Here is a 19,631-nt window from a genome sequence, read left to right as displayed (position 1 = left end):
GCCTGGAGAATTCTAAGGACTGTATAGTCCATGAGGTCACAAACAGTCGGACACGACTCAGTGACTTTCACTTTAACTTTCATTTCTCCTAGAAAGCAGCCTAGAAAAACGACAAGCACACACTAGCGTCAGAAAGACTATCTTGTACTTACAGATTAACTGAGCTTCTAGCTAAGGGGCTTTCAGCAAGTCACAACGTCAATGAACTTCAACTTCCATATTAACCTTTCATTGTTTTCCCTTTTTTCTGATGTTTCCCCCATATAGAGAACACATATGTTCTACAAAGCTGAGATCATACTTATATACAATGGCTGCTTTCACTTAACATAGTCATTTTTATTTTTTAGTATTTCATTAATTTTCTGCAATGAGCATCCTTACTTTCCTCCATAGAAATATTAAAACTATTCAGTGATGAATACGTAATTGTGATAAAAAGGGAAAATTGTGAACCAGAAAAAAAATGTCCAGGGTAACTTCAATATGCTGTGTTGCCTGAGAAAAAAACATTCAAATGAGGGAAAAATGTGTGTGTGTATGTGTGTGTGTGCGTGTGTGTGTGTGTGCAGAGAAAGAAAGTGTTAGTCACTCAGTCGTGTCCAAGCCTTTGCAATCCATGGACTGTAGCCCACCAGGCTCCGCTGTCCATAGGCTTTTCCAGGCAAGAATATTGGAGTGGGTTGCCATTATGGCAATGGGTTGCCATTTTCTGCTCCAGGAGCTCTTCCCAACCCAAGGATCGAACCCACATCTCTTATGTCTCCTGCATTTACAGGCAGATTCTTTACCCACTGAGCCATCGGGGAAGCCACATATATATGTGTATGTGTGTATATGTGTATATATAAATGTATATATACATTTATACAACGGATATGCCAATGGAGGAAATCTAAGAGACATGGGTGATTCCTGGGCCAGGAACATCCCCTGGAGGAGAGCATGGCAACCCAATCCAGTATTCTTGCCTGGAGAATCCCATGGACAGAAGAGTCTGGCAGGATACAGTCAATGGGGTCACAGAGAGTCAGACACGACTGAAGTGACTTAGCACGCATGCATACATATATATACACACATATATATATAAAATATCATGATAAGGGAAAGAAAGGGAACATTGTGGATACTAAAAGTGAATCACCCATAATTATGGTCACCCAATTACTGCCTTTCATACAGGTTTTAACATTTTTATCTTCTAATAAGTCTAGCGAGGGTAACGTAAAGGTAGACTTGCATATCTTGCAAAGTACATATCTATCTTTTCCTTTTATGGGACAAAGCACTTTTTTGTTGTTCATGTAACACATCATTTAGGTAAAGTAATGCAAATCTCCTGGAGAGAGTTCTGAGCTCAATTAGGGCATCTGGGAACAGGCCATACGTTACCAAGTCTTCTGCATACCTGAACCCCAATACCTAATGACCCACGATGCTCATTCATAAAATTAAATAGTCTGCCTTTTAGGAGAAGAGAATCAAGCACTGCAGAACACTCTCCATCATATTCAACTGAAGACAATATAAGGCGAGCTATACAGCTGAAGAAGATTTAAAATAAATGATCAGTGACTTCTCTAGTGGTCCAGTGGTTAAGACGCCATACTTCCTCGCAAGGGGAGCAGGTTCCATCCCTGATCAGGAAATTAAGATCCCACATGCTGCACAGTGAGGTCAAATAAATAGAATTTAAAATAAATGAGCATCAATAACACAAAAGATGTAATTCATGCCCTGAGTAACTATTACTAACATACAATTTTATTTCATCAATCTTATCTCTTCTTTACCTATAATGTTTTCAATTAATGCATTTTTCATTAAAATTGAAAAAATAACCATAAGTTATTCTTACTCCTTTTTAATCTGTTGTAGATATTACCTACTTAGTCCCTTCTTTGTTAAACATTTCTTTATCACTGTCTGCACTTTTCTTGTAGCTAAAATACCTAGAAAATTAATGTGATGTTAAGAAATATACAATTGTAGAACTAGAACTCTATTTTCAGAACCAAAACTCAAGACACATGACCTAAAATCAAGAGCTGTTAAAAAAAATTCAGACTGCATGTGACTTTACCAATATCCATCTTCAACTCACTTCTAATAGTTCAGTAACAGACATTTTAGAAGAGTGATTCTCAGTCATTTCTATCATCAAACACACTGTGGGATATGACACTCTCAAAAACCAACCTGCACTAAATATAGCAGCAGTATCCTCAAGGTGTGTGATCTGGGATAGGAGGACGAAACCTGCCCCAAGTCTTCACTCAGGGAGCATCTGGAAAACCTCCACCCTCCACACCGTCACTGTTTCATGGAGCTGGTGCAATCCCCGTTTTGGAAAATCCTTTAGAATAGAACAAATAACGCTCTGAGATAAGTAAGTTATAGTCATAGCCCAGCCTTAAGGCAAGGAACAGACTAAAGGAACATATTTCTTTGGTTTCCACTAAGACATATGTCATGGGTAATTGTTTCATACTTGGCACATTCCCACGGGCAAACTCTGGAATGAGCCAAATTCCTGGTCCTCTAACTGCAACTCAGCCCTCATCTATCCCACTCAAGAAAATGCATTAAAACACAATGGAGAGACTGACCTCAATCTGTTATTTTTTTATAGGAAGCTACTGGCATAGCTAATATTTCAGCTGATCAGAACTCAGCTCTAACTATGTTTTGGAGGCGGAATAGGCTAGAAGGGGTAGTCCCAAACATAGAACAGGAAGATACATTGTAAACATCACACTTGATAGACATCTCACAGGAGAGCATGCAGAGACTGAGAAAACACAACCCACAGATTCAAAAACAGTGGACCTGAAGACTTCAAGACCTTCCCAGATGCCCCATCCAGTTCCAAGTCTCTTTCAACACTTAAAAGTCTGATTTGCCAGGTTGGAAGAAACTATCAGTGGAAAGTCAAATAAATACTCTACCTGATACAATGGTGGCTGAGTTTACAATTACACGTTGAAGCAGTTTTTCTACTTTAACTATATGGTCATAATAGCATTTAAAAAGTTTTCCCCACATATTCGTTGCATGTAAGTCATGCATGTAAGATTTAACATCATGTAATTTAAAATTTAGAGTAGCTATTTAAAAAACACACACTGACTTCCCTGGTGGTCCAATAGCTAAGACTCTGCTCCTAGTGCAGGGGACCTGAGTTTGATGCCTGGTGAGGGAACTAGATCCCACATGTCGCTAGGACCCAGTGCAGCCAAATAGATAAATAAAAATAAATATTTTTTAAAAGACTTACACAAAAAGCTATGAATCTCATTATTTAAAAATTAAGCATATAATGTTGCAGTGTAAGACACTGTAATAAAGAGTACTGTCATACTTCCAGATCATAAAACTTACATAGTTTTAAGAAAATCCCCAAGCTCATATATTGAAAAGGAAGGGAGAGAGGGAGGAAGAAGTGGAAAGAAAGGAGGAAAGGGAGAAAGGAAGGAGGGAGGGAGAGAGGAAAAGAAATGAAGGACGGCAGAAAAAAGTAAAAGAGAAAATAAAATTTTAAACTGAATAAAATATTGAAGAATAAGCAGAACCTACTTTATATTTCAGAAAATACCCTGATGTTAATAAAGACTGAAGGCAGGAGGAGAAGGGGATGACAGAGGACGAGACGCTTGGATGGCATCACCGACTCAATGGACATGAGTCTGAGCAAGCTCCGGGAGATGGTGATGGACAGGGAGGCCTGGCGTGCTGCAGTCTGTGGGGTAGCAAAGAGTCAGACACGACTGAGCAACTGAACAATGACAACTTTATATATTGAAAATAAAGCTGACTCAGAAGGAAAAAGTGAGTATTCCTTCCTGAAGAGCTCCTTCAGGAAGCCTGACACGAATCCACTGTGGAGAAATCAAACTTGCAATATGAGAGCATTTTGCTGGTTCCAATTTTTGATAACTGTGCCTTTTGTAAGTTTTATGACACAGAGAAGAAGAGTCATGAGCGTTTTGGAGCGTGCGTGAGCGTTAAGTCGCTTCAGGTGTATCCAACTCTTTGCAACCCTGTAGCCCTCCAGGCTCCTCTGTCCATGGGATTCTCCAGCCAAGGAGAGTGGAGTGGGTGTCACCTGGGAATCGCCTGTGGACTGTAAAAAAATTTTTTTTAAATTAATAAATGTATCATCCTCAGGAAGCATCATTTAGGCATCACAGCGCCCTAAAGGGCAGCACACTCCCAGTCGAGAGTAGACGAGGATTCCAGTCCTCGGAGCACCCTCACCCCTGGCTGAGTTCATTGTTCTGGCTCCATGAATAACAGGCCATTTCAAACCTGGGTGCTGTGCTTAGTCACTCAGTCATGTCTGACTCTGTGACCCCATGGACTGTAGCCCACCAGGCTCCTCTGGCCATGGTGATTCCCCAGGCAAGAACATTGGAGTGCGTTACCATGCCCTCCTCCAGGCGGATCTTTTCAACCCAGGGACTGAACCCCGGTCTCCTGCATTGCAGGCGGATTCTTTACCAGCTGAGCTGCCAAGGAAGACTAACACAATCAAACAATTTAAGGATTTGAGGATTATAAATTAGTGGCTCAAATTTCAGTCAGAAGGAAAATGGGTACAATGTGCTTCCTGTAGCTGGATCCATTCTGAACCTGTTGAAGAAAATCATAAGTACCTGGGTTGCACAGAGAGACTTCCTAAGCCAGAGGTCAGCTCTCTGCAAGTGAGTTCAAACACACAGATGAAAGCACTGCCGGCAGGGAACACCAGCCACCTTCCAGGAGGGACTTCCTACAGGCTAACGCACCTGCTCTCAGGGTACACAGTGTCCACACAGAGAAATAGGGTGCTGCTCAGCGCCTTCCACTTCTGTAACATCCTGTCTTTGGGGAATGAAGACTATCAAAGTGACTAACTCTCCCAAATTGTCATACGTTTTGCATTTTGGGACATGTACCTCCTCTCCGAATCTTTACAGAACCACCCAGACATTCTAGCCACTGTCTGGGACTAGATATAATTATGGTAATTACGTCTACCATAATTAGGGAGAGGGTAAATGTGATTAAGCATTTATAGAAAGGAAAAAATGAAGCATAGACGAAGTTTTAAGAATCCGAAAATTTCAACGAAATTTCCAAAGAGAGAATTAAAGAGGAAATGGTGTTCTTTCTCAGCCATCTAAAATGCTGAATTGGAAAGATAATGACTTACCAAAGTACTGACATCATCAGGAAACAGTCTGTTAATTTCTAGACCTCTTTTCAGGTGATAGGTTCATAGCATCCCAGGTTGGCAAACAGGGCCACAGCAAGAGGAAAACAGGATATAAAGTAATATAAAATCTTAACATAAAGAGACAGACTGAATCTGTGCCCAAGCACAGAGCCGTAAGATAACAGGAGCTGGTCAACTTGTGAACGCCAAGGGGATGATCGTGTGAGACCAACTAGACCAAGAGTCAGGTTCTGAGTATATTCAGACCTGACGTGAAGCAGACGTCGGTTCAGTTGTCCATCAGTACCATCAGCATGGACGCTCGAGTTCCCCAGAGAAACGTCATCGTATCTGCACATACACACAAGTTTTCCCACACTTTTTATTTTTTCCGTATCCTTTTTTTAACTTTTTATTTAGTCCTGGGGTATAACCAAGTAACGATGTTGTGACAGTTGCAGCTGAACAGTGAAGGGACCCAGTCATACATACAGATGTACCCCTTCTCCCCCAAATTCCCCGCCCATCCAGGCTGCCACATAATCGTTAGCAGAGTTCCACATTCTCCCCTATACTTTAAAATCATCTCTAGATTACTTATAATACCTAATACAATGTAAATGATATGTAAATGGTTGTAACTGCAATGTAAATATTACGTAAATAGTTATCAACAGAATGTAAATGCTATACAAATAGTTGCCAGCATGCAACAAATTCAAGTTTCACTGTTTGGAACTTTCTGGGTTTTTTTTTTCCCCTGAATATTTTCGATCCAAGCTTGGTTGAATGCATGGACACAAAAGCAATAAGAGGAAGGGCTGACTGTGAAGGCCTGCTGCGCAAATCTCTGATTAGGAAAGGATCAGGACAAGTTGATCTTGTTTCCCTGGTGGCTCAGATGGTAAAGAATCTGCCTGCAATGTGGGAGACCTGGGTTCGATCCCGGGTTGGGAAGATCCCCTTGAGAAGGGAATGGCAACCCATTCCAGTACCTCTGCCTGGAGAATTGCATGGACAGAGGAGCCCAGTGGACTACAGTCCACAGGGTTGCAAAGAGTCAGACACGACTGAGTGACTTACAACAACAACATAACAAGAAAGATGCCTTGGGAAGGCTGGAGTGGAGGAGTGAGAGATGGAACAGTAAGATCAATGAAAGGGCTACTGGCATAAAATAAGTAAAAGTGGTAAGTCCTGAACAGAAGTGGCGGCGGCTGGAATGATAATAGAGACATTAAAATAAGAGATGACTGTCTGATAAGGTGGAAAGGTAGGTGAGAGATGGATGATGAAAGGCCTTAAAAGTCAAGCTAGCAGTTTGGACTTGAACCTGCGGCTGACATGCAGCTTTTAAAGCATTAAACAGGAGACCAGCACAATTTGTATTTCAGATCCATCATTCTATAAGAATAGGAGGCAAGCTGCAGGCAGGGACGCCAGTCAGAAGACTACTGCTGTCCAGACAAGGGAGGCTGAATGCTTACCTCAGCAGTGGGAAAGGACAGAAAATGAGGGAACAAGAACCTACCCAAAGCATGGATGCGGGGCTTAGAGGAATGTACAGGATGGCGCCATATTTCTGCCTTTAAAAGTCATGTGGCTGTGAAAGCCAACCACTGAGATGGGAAGGAGAAAGCACGCATGTTCAGAGAATACAGGAAGCAGTAACACCGGCGACCCTTGAACACTGAGGGGAGCCAACCCCACCTCAGACAAAAATTTGAGTATAGGGCTTCCCTGGTCATTCAGTGGTTGAGATTCCACATGACAATGCAGGGAACATGGGTTTGATCCTGCTCTAGAAAGATTACCAGAGCAATGAAGCCAGTGCTCAAAGTAGTGAGCCTGTGGCCCAGAGCCTGTGCTCACAACTACTGAGCCCGTGCGCCTACAGCCTGTGCTCACAACTACTGAGCCCGTGGGCCTACAGCCTGCGGTCACAACTACTGAGCCCGTGCGCCCAGAGCCTGTGGTCACAACTACTGAGCCCGTGCGTCTACAGCCTGCACTCACAACTACTGAGCTCGTGGGCCCAGAGCCTGCGCTCACAACTACTGAGCCCGTGCACCTACAGCCTGCAGTCACAACTACTGAGCCCGTGCGCCCAGAGCCTGCGCTCACAACTACTGAGCCCGTGCGCCCAGAGCCTGCGCTCACAACTACTGAGCCCGTCCGCCCAGAGCCTGCGGTCACAACTACTGAGCCCGTGGGCCCAGAGCCTGCGCTCACAACTACTGAGCCCGTGGGCCTACAGCCTGCGGTCACAACTACTGAGCCCGTGCGCCCAGAGCCTGTGGTCACAACTACTGAGCCCGTGCGCCTACAGCCTGTGCTCACAACTACTGAGCCCGTGTGCCTACAGCCTGTGCTCCGCCAACTAGAGGATCCACCGCAGTAAGAAGCCAGGCCTAGCCCCCATTCTCCTCAACTTAGAGGAAGCCCACACGCAGCAATGAAGATCCAGCCAAAAACAGATAAATACAAAAATCTTAAAAAAATTGAATCTGAGTATAACTTCATAATCAGCCCTTTATATACACAATTATGCACCCACAGATTCAACCAACTGTATTTGCTTTAAAAACAATCCATAAGTGAGCCAACCCCTGTGGTTCAAACCCATGTCATTAGAAGGCCAACTGTATTTCGATGCACTGAAATCCAGGTGACTACAAGATGAGAAGCAGAAACATCCAATGGGCAGCTGGATAGGCTTAGCCATGCTCAGAGCCTCTGCTGAAACGCCTATATTAAAGGGAAGAGACAGGAATCGCAGATAAGGAAGTAAAGATTCACGGTTTTCTCAGGGTATATGATCAGTAGTGGGACCGCTGGGTCACATGGTAGTTTTATCTTTAGTTTTTTAAGGAACCTCCATACTCTTCTGCATAGTGATTGTATCAATTTACATTCCTACCACCTGTGCAAGAGGGTGTATGAACCTCGAGTCTGTCACACAGAGTGAAGTAAGGCAGAAAGAGAAAAACAAATATTAACGGAGGTACACGGCATCTAGAAAAACGGTACTGATGAACCTGTTTGCAGGGCAAGAATAGAGATGCAAACACAGAAAATGGACCTGTGGACACAGAGGGGGAAGGAGAGGGTGGACACGTCGAGAGCAGCACTGACCAAGTGTAAAAGAGACGGCTAGTGGGGCCTCAGCCTGGTGCTCTGTGATGACCTAACGAGGTGGGATGGGGGGCCTATGGGGAGGGGATATATGTGTACACATAGCTGATTCACACTGTGGTACAGCAGAAACTAACACAACATTGTAAAGCAATTACACTCCAATTTAAAATAAATTTTAAAAATAAATTATACAAATAAAAGAAAGGAAAAAATCAATTACACAAGCTTCTGGAGTGGACAGAAGGAGAAGGAATCATGAGGAAAGGAGGAGCAACCAGAAGAGGAAAAAAAGACATATCTTCCTTTCAGTTAGAGAAAAACAGGAAGCATGATTGTAGCAAATAATGTACACGAGTAGGCAAGGGGCTAACACCTAATGTTGTTAAGGGTTCTAAGAACATGAAGGTTATTATCAGTTGACTCGTATCTACCAAAAATTCCTGTTTAAGTCTTAAGTTACCCCAGTACCTCTGAATGTGATCTTGCTTGGAAACAGGGTCACTGCAGACATAATTAGTTAAATTAAGATAATTCATAACAGTAGTCATTTATGGTTCTAAGAGTTGGACCATAAAGAAAGTTGAGTGCTGAAAAATTGATGCTTTCAAATTGTGGTGCTGGAGAAGACTCTTGAGAGTCCCTCGGACAGCAAGGAGATCAAATCAATCAGCCCTAAAGGAAATCAACCCTGAATGTTCATTGAAAGGACTGATGCTGAAGCTGAAGCTCCAATACTTTGGCCACCTGATGTGAAGAGCTGACTCACTGGAAAAGACCTTGATGCTGGGAAAGACTGAAGGCAAGAGAAGGGGGCGGCAGAGGATGAGATGGGTAGATAGCATCACCAACTCAATGGACATGAATCTGAGAACAGTGAAGGACAGGGAAGCCTGGCATGCTGCAGTTGGAGGGTCACGAGGAGTCGGACACGACTTAGCGACTGAACAGCAAACCAGAGCAGAAAGGGAGTAAGGCCCTAATTAGAGTGAGCCCCGAGTTCAGTATGACTGACGTCCTTATAAAAAGGTGGGGGGGTTTGGACTCACACTCACTGAGGGAAGATGATGTGAAAACACATGGGGAAGAGGGCCGTCTACAAGTTAAGGGAGGGTGCCTGGAAGAGATGCTTCCTTCTCAGCCCACAGAAGGAACCAAAGCTGCCAACACCCTGACTTCAGACTTCTGATCTTCAGAACTGTGAGACAATAAAATGCCTGTTGTTTAAGCCACCGACTTTGTGGGTGTTTTTCTATGGAAACTCTAGCAAACTAATAGAGAGGGAAAGTCAAGTAGAAAAGGAAGGAGGGGTGGATGAGGGTGCTTCAAAGGTTTGACGGGAGTGGAAATGTTTCAGCGGGAAAGAGGTCAGCCACACTGTGCAAGACTGTGCACCACTGCCTCGGGTGTCAGCAAAAGAACAGAGACGATAGATTTATTTGCAGAGTGGTTTCCTCAAGCAGCTTTGGCAGCCACTGGGTAAGAGAGGAAAAGACGCCAGGTCAAAATCGAGAGCTGGCAGAGTAGATTACAAGCGAAGTACAAAGGGGTAAGGCCATTGAGGATACTGTCAAGGGAGTGATATACCATGAGCAAACAGAAAGGAAATAGAGAAGGGAGGATCAGTTGTGGGCTGGAAGCAGGAGGCAAGGTAGGCAGAGGAGGGGTCCTCTGCAAACTGGAAGCCAGCACAGAAGAGACACAAGGACTATAACCTCAGCAAGAGGGCTAAGGAACCACTGTTACCAAAACTTAGTATTTTAGATGAGGAAGTCAGGGAAGACTGAAGCTGCAACACTGCATACAACACATACATCATTCACAAGACACTGAGCTCCAGTAATGAAGACAGTTAGGGTGAAAAACGAACACAAAGGCTTCTGCCACCCTCAAAGGATAGCAAAGAATCACCAGGAATATCTCCAAAATATTTGTACCTAACCCCTAGACTCTCGTTCACATTAAAAAATCACTGCCCTATTTATCACCTTGGGTACTAGAGTTATATCTTTACACAAAATAACGAAAGAGGGACAAGAACTGGAAACTGAGATCAATGTACAATGCCCCATCTAGCTCCCAATCTGGGTTGGCTGAATCTATGGGTGTGGAACCCCAGATATAGAGAAATAACTGTAAAGTTGACATGGATTTTTGACTGTGTGGGGGTTCAGAGTCCCTAACACTGGAATTGTGAGTATAGAGAGAGTGTACCTCAACATAATAAAAAGCATATACAACAAGTCAAAGCTATCATGCTCAATGGTGAAAGCTTTATCTCTAAAATCAGGAAAAAGAAAAGGACAGCCCTTTTCACCACTCTTACTCAACAAAGTACTGAAAGTCCTAGCCGGAGCAATTAGGCAAGAAAAAGAAATAAAAAGCATTAATGGAAAGGAAGTAAACTTGTCACTATTTGAAGATGACATGATACTAGATACGAAAAACTAAAGATTCCACCAAAAAACTGTTAGAAGTAATAAACAAAGACTTCCCTGGAGGTCCAATGGTTAAGAATCAGCCTGCCAATGTGGGGCGCATGGGTTCAATCCTGGTCCAGGAGAATTCCACATGCCTCAGGGCCACTAGACTCATGTACAATGACTACTGAATCCATGGGCCACAACTACCAAAACGTGAATGCCCCGTGGCACATGCTGCACAACCAGAGAAGCCGAGGCAATAAGGAGCCTGCACACTGCAGCTAGAGAACTGCAACTCGAGAAACTAACTGCCCTGCTCACGGCAACCAGAGGAAGCCCACACAGCAACAAAGACCCAGCACAGCCAAAAGCAAAAGTAAATGATTTTTAACAAGAAAGAATAAATAAATTCAGTAAAGTTTCAGGATGCAAAAATCAATGCCCAGAAATCTGTTGTTTCTATATACAAATAATGAACTATCAGAAAGTCAAATTAAGAAAACAATTCACTTTACAACTTAATCAACAATTTTAAATATCAAGGAATAAATTTAACCAAGGAGGTGATAAAAATCTGTATACTGATAACCATAGGACACTGATGAAAGAAATAAATGGAAAGATATTCCATGCTCATGACTGGAAGAAATAATAATTGTTAAAATGTCCATATCACCCAAAATAGCAAATAGAACCTAATTTCACAATTCTCATAGAAATAGTGTAAACAATTTCAAAGTCTCTATAAAACCACAAAAGACCCTGAATCGCCAAAGCAATCTTGAGAAAGAAGAACAAAACTGGAGGCATCATGCCCCTGATTTCAAACTACATTAAAAAGCCACAGTAACCGAAACAGTCCGAACAAAAAGAGACACATAGATACGTGGGACACAATAGAAAGCCCAGAGACCAACTCACACATATATGGTCAGTTACGTGCAAAGGAGCCAAGGACATACCGTGGGGAAAGGACTCTAATAGTGTTGGGAAAACTGGGCAACTGTCTGCAGAAGAGTAAAGCTAGACCTCTCTCTTACCCCATACACAAAAAATAACTCAGATGGATTAAAGACTTGATTATAAGACCTGAAACCCTAAAACTTCTAGATGAAAACACTGGCAGGAAGCTCCTTGACATCAACCTTTACAATCATTTTTTTGGGCCTGACACCAAAAGCAAAAATAAATAGCTTCTGCACAGCGAAAGAAACTATCAGCAAGGCGTATCAACAAGGCAACTGGATTACAGAAAGAACTGCAAAGGCAATCCACTGAACGGGAGAAAATATCTGCAAACAGTGTATCTGGCAAGGGATTACTATCCAAAATATATAAAGATGTAATACAGTTTAACGGCACAAACCAATCCTATTCAAAAAATGAGCAGAGAATCTGAACAAACGCCAGGGAAGACATACAGATGACCACCAGATGTAATGTAGAGCCCCGTGACTACAGTTCATAATACTGTACTGCACATTTGGAAGTTTCTAAGGGAGTAAATCTTAAAAGTTCTCATCACAAGAAAAAAAAATTCTGTATCTATGTATAGAGACATATAGATAGAGACTTATTGTGATTACTTTGCAGTACGTACAAACACAGAATCATTATTGAAACTAATACCATGTACTATAATTTAATAAAGAAAGAAGGAAAGTAAGGAGGGTTAGAGGGATAGAGGGAAGGGAAAGAAAAGGAAAAATAAAAAATTCTTCCAAAGAAAGCCGCATTTCTTTTTCTCCTCTTCCTGTTCAAAGTCAAACATTTACACAACCTACAGACATCCTCTACATGAATAAGGGACTAGCCACCACACTCCCCTCTCTAGGCACTCTAAAGAAAGCCACTCCTTGAGATAAGGCACTCTCCAGCTCAGGAACACAAAGTAAGGAGTCGCCACACCTCATGAATATCTAAGAATCACACCCAACCCAGATTCCAAGACTCAGATCTTAACTGGATTCCAGTGGACTGTTTGAGTTCCCCAACTCCTACAGGAAAAGCGGAAGACCATGAAAGGAATTCAAGAAAATTTCTGCCCTTATAACCTGAAAATGATCATACAAAAACTCAGTGACTTCTTGCTTACATAAGCACTGGTCCAGTACTCCTTTCTGATCTTGGTAAAACTGTAATTTTATGTTGACGGTTTTACAGAATTCTATGCTGCACTGATAGAAAGCAACTTGAAGATCACTGTCTTACTGACTGGTTTGACAAATGAGAAAACTGAGTCCTAGGTAAAGTAAATAGCTGCAGAAACAGCTAGGAAGTGGCAAATGAGAATCCATGTTGGCTGGCCCTGGGATGAACTTTCTCTCCATTTGCCACATATATTCACTCATATTCAATAGATATTTTTTTAACATTAACCACATGCAAGACACAGAGGAACTACAAAACTGAACGCAGGCAGTCATTCCTTCAGGGAATCTAAAAAATGGTGGTTTTTAGATGGTAGTTTCACAGTCTTAATATGCAAATCATCGCATGAAGTCTTTGAAATTTTAAGGGACTATCTGAAAATAATTCTCCTCATAGACCTAATACTTACCTTTGAATTTAATTTTTTCATCCTCCTTGTAGCCCTTCAACTACAGAAGGCAGATGTCATGGTAAGAGCATCAATGATAACAGCAATGATGAAGACAAGGACAATGACAAGATGAAATATAAGACATTTGCTATGTGCCCGTGGCTATTCTGGAACCTTTATACACTTAGCTTATCTAATCCTCCCAATATGGGCTTCCCTGGTGGCTCAGATGGTAAAGAATACGCCTGCAGTGCAGAAGACCTGGGTTCGATCCCTGGGTCAGGAAGATCCCCTGGAGAAGGGAATGGCAACCCACTCCAGTGTTCTTGCCTGGAGAATCCCACGGATAGAGGAGCCTGGCGGGCTACAGTCCATGAGGTCGCAAAGAGTTGGACATGACTGAGTGACTAACATATACACAATCCTCCCAATAACCTTAGGAAGGAGGTACTATCACATCTCTATTTTATAAAAGGCCTGGGGAACGGAAGTTGATTGCCCTTGAAAGGGTGGTTGATTTGGGGCTGATGTTGAAGCATGTCTTTACTAATCCTGTCTCCCAGGCTCCTGGCCCTGGGTCCTCCCCTGACTAAATGAAAGTCACCTATTCCCCCACCCCGGACCTCAGCTCCTTCACCTTTGAAAATATGAAGTCGGTCACTTGATTTCCAGTATCTCCTCAAGATGGAACATTCTCTGATTTACTGACTTAAGGTATCTACCCAATCTCTTTCCTTTAGCAGGGGAAGAAAAATGGCTTCATACAAGTTAAGGGTAGGGATTCCCTGGTGTCTCAGTTGTAAAGAATCAACCTGCCAATGCAGGAGACACAGGTTCAATCCCTGATGCCAAGGAGCAAATAAGCCCGTGCAGCACAACTAGTGAGCCTGAGCTCAGAGTCCACCTGCCACAACTATTGAAGCCCCTGCACCCCAGAGCCTGGATTCTGCAACAGGAGACGCCCCCTCAATAAGAGGCCCCTGCACCACAATTAGAGAAAAACTTGCACAGCAAGAAGGACCCAGCACAGCCAAAACTTAATTAATCAATTAATTATTTTATTAAGAAAAGCTAAGGATAATTTTGCCCCAAATTACAAAATGCAGACCTTCAGCTGTGCAGAGGTTTGGGGGGAAGGTAGCGCATGAAGTTACAGGTTTCACTCATACATCCTTAACTTCCAGCTAGGTTCCAGCCTCAGGTGTATTTTGAAAGCTGATGTCACCACCACGTGGCAGAATAACACACAATCATTAATGGTGTTTAAACCAGACAAAAGGTTTTTTAAGTTTCTATTAAAGATTAGGTGTCATCTGTAAAAACAGTCAAAAACAAAGGTTGAAAAAAAAAGTAGGATAGAATATATGGGCTATAGTTTGGGGGGCGGACGTTGTTTTTGTTCGTTCTTTACACGAGAAAAGAGGCAAGGACATTCAATAGCAGATGTAATTGCATAATAGGATTTGGGAGGTTTTTCTTCTCTTTTTCCTTATTTCTTTTTTTTTAATGTAAACTTAAATTACCTCCATTATTAGAAGGGAGAGCTTTCTTTATACAGAAAAGGTGCTCAATATTCTCACACTGATTTCTTCCGAGAAGAAAGAAAACACTCCGGAAAACATCTTGGTAACACTGCAGAAATTCCAGAAAGACAGGTTTCAAGGAGAATAGCATTATGACCCACTACAGATGGGAAAGAAAAGGCTCCTTTATTACTTCAGGTCTAGAATCACTAAATTTCACAGGCTATTTCAGGAATGTTGGCAGGGAAAGTTGCTTTGGAGTCCAGGGACACGCAGCTTTGTAGAGCTGCTGTTGTTCAGTCACTCAGTCGTGTCCGACTCTTTTGCGGCCTCATGGACTGTAGCCCACCAGGCTCCTCTGTCCATGGGATTCACCAGGCAAGAATACTGAAGTGGGCTGCCATCGCCTCCTCCAGAGGATCTTCCCGAACCAGGGATCGAACCCGATTCTCCTGCATTGGTGGGAGGATTCTTTACCGCTGAGCCGTGTGTAGAGCTGGACCCAGTGGGAAAAAAAGAACAGGTGCAACAGAGAAAGTGTCAGACAGTGACAGCCAAATGTCTTGGCACCTTCCAGAAATCCCGGTCTGGTGCAAGTTCTCCCTGAGTGCCCCTGTCCCACACCACAGCCAGCCACATGGACAGGGGAACCTTCCATGAGCACGTGTATCCTTTCCTCTCTGAAGCACTGCAACACAGGGAGGTCGGGTAGCCTTTTTCATGGAATCAGCAACTGTTAAATCAAACCAAACCGCAACCAAACTCATCTATTCTTCCATCAGGCTACAGGATAAGTACATTAAATAGATACATATGTGTTCATACATAAACATACTATATATATGCGTGTGTATGTGTATAGGATAGGCTACTCACTCCAGTATTCTTGGGCTTCCCTGGCGGCTCAGACGATAAAGAATCCACCTGCAATGCGAGACCTGGGTTCGATCCCTGGGTTGGGAAGGTCCCCTGCCAGAGGGCATGGCAACCCACTCCAGTATTCTTGCCTAGAGAAACGCATGGACAGAGGAGCCTGGAGGGCTACAGTGCTTGAGGTTGCAAAGAGTCAGACACAACTGAGCACATATATACATATATATACACACACACATGGCCCCCTCTACAACATGCATCAATGACAGTGGCTTTAGATGGCAACAATGAAACACTTTACTCTACAGAGCTCTTGAGAACATTCTGGAAACATGTTATTTGTCTGGTGATTCCCACAGATACTATCAAAAATTCAGAGAGAGCACAACTGAAAAATCACATTCAGAGTGCTATTAGTTACAGAGGAACCCCCTGCCTTTCTGGAACGAGCTTTGTTGCTACCTTGCAGCAAGTAGATAAAGACAGATCTGGTAGGCAAAGAATAGGAAAACTAGAACAAGAGAAGACAGCACCTCCTTTGGGAGTCTGACAGACAGTCTGTGGCGTCAACACCGCGTCACGCCCTCATTCGCAGTGGTGGAACCCGACCTGCCAACAGCTCCAGACTTGCCTTAGCACACACGTCACACTGGGCTTCACCAGCACCACCATCATCAACAAAGCAGCAAAACAAAGCTGGCAGGAGCCTTGTGTTTGCTTGTTAATTTCAAAAGACACAGTTCTGTTGATTGATAACAAAATTCAATCTGAACAGTTACTTAAAATTGGAAAATACACTGTAACTAAATAAAAAGATGCCATCACCTGTTTTTTTGTTTTGTTTGTTTTTCTAAGGCATTTTTTGATTGTTTGCTTCCAAGTGCAGAGTTGACACCTACAAGTTTACCTGGCAGTAATCAAACACTTCCCATGTTAGATAAAGAAATTTAACCTACCTCTTCAAAGGTGGTGTCGTCTTTCTTCAAGGCTATAAAATAAAAGGGGAAAGGAAACAATTATTGTAAAACATCTCCAAGAAGCCAAGTATCTAAGTTCTAAGAAAAAAAAAAAGTAGTATGGTGTTTCCATTTCAGAAAGTAAAATTGTACCCCAACCACAATGTTATGATACAAATATGAAAACTGTAAATGACAGAACTGCACAGCATGCACCTTTGTGAAGCACTTTCATAAATACATAAATGAAACTACACTCCCAACTATGGAAAAGAAGTAGGCATATCTTTCCTCTATTTCTCCTTTAGTAGAAAAATGTTTTAATCAAAGTATGAAGGAATCAAAAAGGAATCTTAAAAGAAATTTCCCCTTAAACTTCTGTTGTTTGCTCGTCTACCATTATGCAGGGGGTGGCTGGACCTCCCAAACCAATTGTCAGAAAGATACCAAGTCTGCACAGGGCCCCGAATGAGATTTTCATACTGAGAGAAGTTTAAGTTTGATGATGAAAGATAAGAAGTGCAAAATAAGCACTGCAGAAACATAATTCAAACATTTTCAACATAACTCTTCTAACAGGGTATCACCAAAGGAGACAATACATTTGGAGTGTTTCATAGAAACAAGCAAACACTTGAAATTTACTTGAAATATTCATACCCTCAGAACTGGCATTTAATTACTCTGAAGAGAAAGAGAAGTATTTCATGTTTAGCTGACAAACACCTAGGTCCTTAAATGCTACAATTATTTAGAATGTTTGAGATGAAAAAGAACGCACAAAGGAGCAAATTTAGCTGAAATCATGAGTTGGAGAAACGTTTCAGATGTACACAATCGTGCATAGGGGCTTACTGGTCTATACTCTAAAGTTCTATTCAGACTGAATAGAGTAGAAACTAGAAAATCTTTAACACCCAGAGTGGACTATTTCCTTCTTGCCACCTAAGTCTTATCAGTTCCTCCAACTTTCTGGATAAAGGGCTGGGATCTACAGGTAGAAAGAAAAGGAGGTAAGAGAAAGAGGAATTGCAGGTGTATTTTCTAAGATATAAAGAGCAGGAGCCAAATAATCTCCAGTATACACTATTGTCAAACCCAGGACACCACAGGGGAGAATATTTTAAGACCAAGAAGTCTACCCCTTCACTGAACACTTCATTACTAAATTGACACCTTGCATTGTTTCTTTAAAACACTGAATCCCTTCCCTGAAGAGCAATTAGTGGAACAAAAAAGACCAATTAAAGTTGTCTTTACCAAATATTTATCAGGTCACTGATGAAACTCTGACCTAAACAAGCATGCAACATCTCATTATTGATTACATTCCCTGATTGTCATTAATCATTCATGTAAATACAAACCCACAACTGTCTTCAAGGATATCATGGAATAACAAGCACATTACACTTTTCTAGGTTAACAAAGGGGCATATATTAAGCCATCTAACAAAATCAGATATTCTATTCAGTCCTCTGCTCAGACCCTGCTCCCTCCAGAAGTCTTTCCATGATCTCACCAAGACTAAAATGGTATCCCTCTGATGTTCTCCAACAGAAAATGATGCTAATCTTCCTGGTAGAATTTGTCAATGCTCATTCATTGGCCTGTGTTCTCTTAAAGTCTTTGAGGGACAGGAGCCGTATCAATGGTCTCTGACTCTGAACACCAGCACAATACCCAGCACACAGGACGTCCTCAATAATTATTTGTGGAATTAATGAGCTGTACTCCAAGGGCAAAAGAATAGCATCTTACCCTTTGAGATGCATTAAGTTTTGGCATATGCAAACCAGGTACTATTGTCTCTTATGAAAGAATCATAGATATAAGTTCCATATCAGTTTCCAAAGTGAAGTCTTTTGAACCTGCATGGGGAAGGGGAGGATATGGTGCAATAGTTCAATTTTGCATGTGAATCTTTAACCTTACATTTCTCTTTTTGACAGAATGGATTTATCAAGTGACAGCTGGACTCTAAAATTACACTTACAGAGCAAAATAACAAACCCCGAATTTCAACGTAACCACAGCCTCTTCCTTTTTTACAGTTATCTCACAAACTTCATCTTTTAAAGAAATAGTGTACATAGGGTTCATCTCAAATATCACAGAGTATAAACTTCCTTTCTCAGGGAGATAATCCAAGTTAAGTGTGAAGAAATGCATTCAAACGAATATAAAGAAACATCAGTTCAACCTTAACCTCACATTAGGTATTACAGAAAGCCTTTCTCCTTCTAAGCAGTCATCTGAAAATAAAAGAAACAAGGAAAGAAAAGAGGAAATGGATTTTAATATTTAAACAATCAAGTTCCCATTTGTCTCTGTTTATGCTAATTTTTTTAAGAAGTGAGACAACTATAGTAATTCCTAATAAGTGAACACGCTAACACTATTTAGGAAAAGACCGTAAATACTCACTACTGAAATCAATGGATGATTTTGAAATTCAATTACACCCATCTTACAAAAGAACCATAGGTGTGTCATTCCCTGGCAAATGTCATAAATTAGAGTGCTATGGCTTGAAAGCCAGTGTGTTTTATTAGACCTTTTATAATAGAGTAATCTCAGATCAGCTGTATTTGAAGTGGGTACTGACGAAGTTGGCCGATCTTGCATGTGCAAGTAAATTAAACATTAGCAATGTCACTGATATATAGTTAGAGTTATTATTAATCTTTTATAATAATGGATTATTAATCCATAATTAATGAAAATCACAGACTTTCAAAAACTGTCCTCATTTTCTGTAGATGATTACTAATTTCTCACGGCTAAACAATGATACTATATGTTTTACCATATAACAAACTATACTTTCGAGTCATACTAAAAAAGCAAAATAAAGTCAGTATGTTTATTTCAAAACCCATAGTAGATTGGTTAAAGGGAATAAATATACTGAGATGTTGAATTACTCAGCAGGAATAAACCATTCACTCTTTGATCTCCTCAAGAAGTACCAACGA

General features: G+C 41.7%; 1 protein-coding gene across 4 annotated transcripts in view; it reads right to left on the bottom strand.

Moving 5' to 3' along the window:
* The window catches only part of CDK14 (cyclin dependent kinase 14), a 738,271-nt gene that overhangs the window by 614,632 nt on the left and 104,008 nt on the right, over window positions 1-19,631 (bottom strand). For 2 of the 4 annotated variants that reach the window (XM_061164854.1, XM_061164850.1), the window contains exons 2-3: window positions 16,653-16,684; window positions 15,700-15,747 (exon numbers count right to left, since the gene is read on the bottom strand). In XM_061164854.1, the coding sequence (XP_061020837.1) occupies window positions 15,700-15,747; window positions 16,653-16,684 (80 nt within the window). The remainder of the gene's footprint in view (window positions 1-15,699; window positions 15,748-16,652; window positions 16,685-19,631) is intronic. The other 2 variants (XM_061164852.1, XM_061164851.1) reach the window with 1 other exon arrangement.

This window comes from Dama dama, chromosome 18 (genome assembly GCF_033118175.1).
Source record: "Dama dama isolate Ldn47 chromosome 18, ASM3311817v1, whole genome shotgun sequence".
Taxonomy (NCBI): domain Eukaryota; kingdom Metazoa; phylum Chordata; class Mammalia; order Artiodactyla; family Cervidae; genus Dama; species Dama dama.
This window is presented reverse-complemented; position numbering and strand designations above follow the sequence as displayed.